General features: G+C 31.5%; 1 protein-coding gene across 1 annotated transcript; it reads right to left on the bottom strand.

Annotated features, from left to right (window-relative positions):
* Window positions 1-857: 857 nt before the first annotated feature.
* On the bottom strand, window positions 858-5,879 carry LOC143083343 (uncharacterized). Its single transcript, XM_076259606.1, has 4 exons — window positions 5,727-5,879; window positions 2,920-3,013; window positions 1,900-2,017; window positions 858-1,457 (listed from the first exon to the last, which is right to left on the bottom strand). Exons 1-4 carry the CDS (start codon window positions 5,755-5,757, stop codon window positions 1,398-1,400), a joined length of 303 nt encoding a protein of 100 aa, XP_076115721.1. The 5' UTR covers window positions 5,758-5,879; the 3' UTR covers window positions 858-1,397.
* Between the last annotated feature and the right edge of the window lie 124 nt (window positions 5,880-6,003).

Raw genomic sequence — 6,003 nt, 5'->3', positions numbered from 1 at the left:
ATCATATCAACAATGTGACTGAAAGACGAAGTCTGCTAAACATTCAGGGGCAAGTATTTCACGCATAATCTGGACAAGAACACATCAACAATTGTTCAATTACTGAAATATGTAGGTTATGTTAGGTAAGTAAACTACGACAAAGGACGAGAATTTATACTCCTATTTTAAAATGATAGCAAGACGGAAACAGGTGGTCGTTCGACCTTCCAACAGGTTTACTAATAACCCCTTATCAAATAGTTGCAGGGGTTCCTTGACGTCCGTAGAGGGAGCTGTGTAACCTCCCTTAGCGATGCATTGCATTTAGTATCTCCATTTCGACTTGGACGTGGTGGCGAATTTATGCATTTCACACAGTCAATAAATGACAGAGAAGTGATGACCATCTGTCAATACCCCAGTCAACATTAGCGTTTTTTTTTACACCAAAATGTTACCACAGGATCTCTTTTATCTGCAGGTCTACATATTTAGAAATTCTACTTATACGTCATTTATCACGTGGTTAATGTGAACTTAAACAAAATACGAGAAGATTTTCTACTTCTTCGATATTGGCGAACATGGGAACACATTGTTAAAGTGTTTTAGGGGAATGGATGATCGTTGTTATACCTAGCTACATATGCAGCTTGTTACTCAGTGGTTGTGTCGTTGGTTCATGTGCGTCATATTTTTTCTTATTTGTATTGTTATAAATTAGGTCGTTGGTTTTAATATAATAAAATTATAATGCTATGAAATCACAATAACGTTATAATGTGTATGAAAACGAAGAAAAGTTCAGTATCGAGGCTGTTTTCCGTTATGATTTCCGTCTTGAAAATATCGTGCGCAACACAAGACCAACAACATTATTTAAGAAAAGTTTTTATTATATATAGCTATTGACATAAAATCCCCAAATATATAGTTGTTTCTTCAGGTGCAAACACATTTTTCCATTCTAATTAATACTTAAAAGATGATGTTAAACAAGAAAAATCAAGAGATTTTACAAAGTATACAATGCTTGTATTGGTTTGTTGCCTTAGTAATTCGTTAAATGTGAAATTTGAACTCCTTGCTCATTTTATGTACATGTAGTTTAGAAAAGAAATATATCATGGTAACTTTTTAATTTCCACCATATTGCCCATTCTTTTTTTTTTTTATTATTATTTTTATTATCTAGTAATTGACCTTTGAAGGCATTTATTAGAAAAGTAACCTACAGTAAAATTCAGAAAGTTTGAATCAATCTAAATGTAAAGAACGACAAAGAATGAACCTTATAATCCCTTATATACATACATACATGTAGTTTAACAACTCAGTGACAATTTTTAAAACATATAGGGTGTTTATGCATTCACTTCAAACTTTCTACGATTGTTTAGTTGTTGCACAACATTTCACTTCTTCTTTTTTAGACTAAATGTGATGTAACTGTGTCCGTCTTTCCTCAGATTTACCTATAAATACAAAATAATTTTAAGCATAGCAGTTTAAAAGACTAGGAAAAACATGTGATAAATGGACATATCTAAATTTGAGGCAAATATAAGATGATGAATATTGTTAAACACGGCAGCAAAATATATTTTCTTCCTTTAAACATGATGTGTTGCATCAATAATAAAGTACTATGCAATTTTAAAATCACGATATTTGAAGACCAGTGTCATTACCCATTCTACATACAGCTCTTGGTTTACATGTCCAATGTAAAACGAAGGTAAGCATGTATGTTTGTTTAAATTTCATAATACACATTTTTATGATTCATTTAAACATCATAATGTCAAACGCAAATACATTTTTAATTTAAACTAGAAATTAAATTAAAGTTTGAGATATTATGAATTTGATAATGCTGTTCTGTTTCGTGTATAAGTAAATATTATTTGGTTTTACCTCTGGATTTCCTTTCCCTTGAATGAATTCGTACGTGCCACTTTTGTAATCTTCAAGTGGCGTGTTTGATCTATAATGTGTCTCACCCTCAAAGTCGGTTTTAAAATCTATTGTGGTTCTGGAATATAAAAATATAGTGCTTTATATTTGTGCATAAATGCATGTACTACCTTCAAAGTAATGTACATACTTCATACGCATGTAGGGGCATGTATATACTACATAAGAGTTCATTTACTCCCTGAGTACACATTTCAAAATGGTAGTTTTTCTGAAAAGCTTGGAATTAGATAGGTCATAGCTTTTCTTTTGTTTAAGAACTTATCGTCTCACACATTTCAATGACAGTTTGACGTCAACTGCTTAGAAAAAATTAGCAGCATATTCTTCACTGTAATGTCTCCTCCTCATACCAGTTGACAATATTATGCATGTCATCATTCACCTTCGGAATCTATACGAAGGTATAAGGGCTGTTACAATCACACTTTATGAGACTTAGATTATAAAAGAGACTGGTTAAAAGACGATAAATTCAAGTCGAACTTATGCAAGTGTACGTATGTATGTACACGTATGTATAATAATACTTTATTGATTTTTGAACCTTCGAGTACAATCAAAAATGATAAATGTTGGTCTAGTTTCTAGGGACGTTATAAATATAAACTCAATTTACAGAAACAGACGTTTTCAAACGAATTTTAACCCGAAATAAGTCAACAGGTGTAATGATTTTTCTTTTAACATGAATAAGGTCGATTAGCAAGCACATCGCATTTTTATATGTTTTAGCGGGTCGGTTTATCAGAAAGCAAGGTTCTTCTCAACAAGAGACCAGAATAAAGCATTTGCTTCGCAAAGGACCTATTCAATAAAAGTCAATTATAATTTATCTCAATTATAGCTTGCGTTTGAGTCTGTAAGAAAGAGTGACTGTTAAACTCAGTGTGTTCTTTACAGAGAAGACTCACAATCACTTATTATTTTTCAATCTTTAAACAAGACAAATGCACATACCCAATTTCACTAACTTCAATGTGTACATCATCAGCACCACCCTTTACCTTTCCTTTACCACTGAACGTAATTTTTCCATTCGTACTCGAAATTACTAAAAGAAATAGATAAATGTCATTAGGTGTTTTATATCAATTCTCGTATCTGTCTATTGAAAGTGCGAATCGAGAAAAATGTTTCTTGTGTAGAGAAGCGATATTTCCTTTGTACACAAATCGCAAACACATATCACATTTGTGAGGACAAATTAAAGAAGTTTATTTCTGTAAATAATTCGTTGTTTTTTTCTCTCTTTTTAATATATCTGTTGATTAGCATTTTTAATAGACTGCATATCATGTAAGTAACTAAGATGACTATATTAGCTAAAATTCCAGCAAGAAGACAAATTTCCATACGTGTACATCATGTTATCATTTTATTCTCATTTACACCCGTGATTCATATGTTGAAATTCGACATTTAACGTAAGTCAATATTAAGTACAATGTAGGTTAAGGATATTTAACTAGCATTTCTTTCAAAATCACTTTTATATATATATGTTCCGGACCATATGAGTATTTGGACCATACGCGTATGGTCATGACCATATGCGTATACTCATATGGTCTGACCATACGCGTATGGTCCGACCGTACGCGTATGGTCGGACCATATGAGTATAATACTCGTTTGGTTTTTAACGGGCCGGACCATATGAGTATTTGGACCATATAGGTATTTATTTCAATTTACATTATAAACGTTTCAATAATACAAAAACTTTATCTAAAAACACTATGATGGTAACATAACAATTTGTTAATTCAAAAACTACGTAAAAATCAAATATTGATACCATAGTTAGTTTTCATCTCTAGATACAATTTCTTACATGTAGGCTTGGGTGACATGTACTTCCACACGGTATCATGGCTTTTTTGCATTCGCAAGTCTTGGTTGTGCACGATCCTTTTCATGTACACCTTTTGTTTGCGAGTGAAAAGCTAGCCTTTTTGCAGCTGCGTACAGTGAAACCGAGGTCTTTGGCCATTTTTGATTTCTATGGTGTTTTTAAAAAGTTCTAGATCTCAAATTTCCTAAAAATGACTGCAATACACCATATTCACAAGACATTTTAAATAAACTATGTTACTTTCCAGTGACTTCTTGTGTAACAGTTGATAAAGATATTTTTAAAATTTAATTTCTAAGTCGACATATTCATAGTGCCGTTCACTCGTAATAACAAATCGGTAATGACCATCGGTAATGACCAAAGGTATAAAATGTGTTTATCATAGTTTTGACAATTAAGTAAAATTAACTTTGTGAAACTTCTATTTTTTCTTTAGCTAATCTTTTTATTATAAAATAATTATAAAATTACCTATATGATAGCGTCTTTTTAATGAACGGTCATACCATATGAAGAGTTAAGAAGTATTAAAAGTAAACTGTAACAGAATGTTAATTACCCCGACCATACGCGTACGGTCGGACCATACGCGTATGGTCGGACCATATGAGTATATACCCATATGGTCATGACCATACGCGTATGGTCCAAATACTCATATGGTCCGGAACATATACATGAATGTATTATATTATTAACAATATTGAGCACCTGTTTTGAAAACTTCCTAAAGCAGACATTAAAATTCTTCCACATCTTGTTTTTTTAATTTTATCTTAAGTTAATAGAATTTATTAAAATAATGACGAATATAAAAAAAAAGTTCCTTAATCGGGAAAACCATCAAATTTCTTCTATATACCACACATAATTATGTTTCAGCTTAGAAATGCGCATTATTCACTGCAAAAAATACAACTTCTCAACATCAATTTACCAAACTAATTTAAAAGTTTTCCTTATATCAAATTCAGCAAAATATTTCCCTTGTTACATACTTAATGGTTAGAAATGTATTATCTTTACAAACAATGACCTAACAATGATTTTTTTCGTATGTCACATACATGTATGTGTGAGCTAAAAAATACTTCCTCTCATATACAGTATTGTAAATATGAGGATCTTTAATTCATGTTTTCGGGCTATACTTTTTTTAATTTAGATTTCATTGAAGTCTTTTAAACTAGCTTTCATATTATACAAAATCAGGCACATTGTATGAGAGGAGTTTATTTCTATAATCTACATAATATCTACACAAGATTCGAACAGAATTTCCTCAAAGTAAAGTTATGTCGATCAATATACTTTATACGTGCATTGAAGAAAAATGTAAAATGTATGTTTACCAACTTTTGAAATAAATCGAGAGCGAGACTTGTCGAGTACAAATAAATGATACTTTTTCCGAAAATGGATGAACAATTTTTAAATAACTAGTTTACTTATAATAGTTACTTATAGTAAGCATCAGCATGGATTAAACGTGGACGACGAAGGAAACCCCTAAAAATAACTACATGTATGACGTTTATTTGTAAACCATGCATACATATACAACCATGATAGCAAACAGATATGAATTTTCATTTAGATTGCAAAAGTAAGCATTATTTTATTCTTGCAAAACATTAATTTTAATTTAAAAAAAACACACCAACAAACGAATAGATTTCCAGAGTCTGAAATGGCGAAGCTCCTCTACTAGTCTAAATCTCATAATGGCCATATTATTGGACGCCATTTTGTTTAGTTGGTTTTCCCACATATAATGAATTTGTCAGACTAATCAGACGAAAGCATAATAAAGTAGTATGTTTGAAAGGGAAAGCAATTTTCAAAAATAATATCAATTGAGCATGCAGAGAAGACAACGTTATGAAACACACAAATGAAAACTCACAACTTGGGTCCTCCGTATCTGATTCAGCCATTGTACAGTTTACAGATTAACTAGCATTCACTCCAAGGAACTAACGCTAAATAAAGTTCTTCATGTTGTCAAGTCTCCATAACGAAATGCTGGTCCCGCCTTTCTACGGTTTTTTTTGCACCAACACATCCAATGAACAACTTCCGATAATTTTGATCTAAAATAGATAGCCAATGAAAATTCGCCAAATGTAAAATTTCATCTTAGGTTTAAACATTTTCTCATTTCCTAAATGATTGCTTCTAGT

This window comes from Mytilus galloprovincialis, chromosome 7 (assembly GCF_965363235.1).
Source record: "Mytilus galloprovincialis chromosome 7, xbMytGall1.hap1.1, whole genome shotgun sequence".
Lineage (NCBI taxonomy): Eukaryota > Metazoa > Mollusca > Bivalvia > Mytilida > Mytilidae > Mytilus > Mytilus galloprovincialis.
The sequence above is the reverse complement of the archived record's forward strand: the minus strand, read 5'-3'. Positions and strand labels throughout refer to the sequence as shown.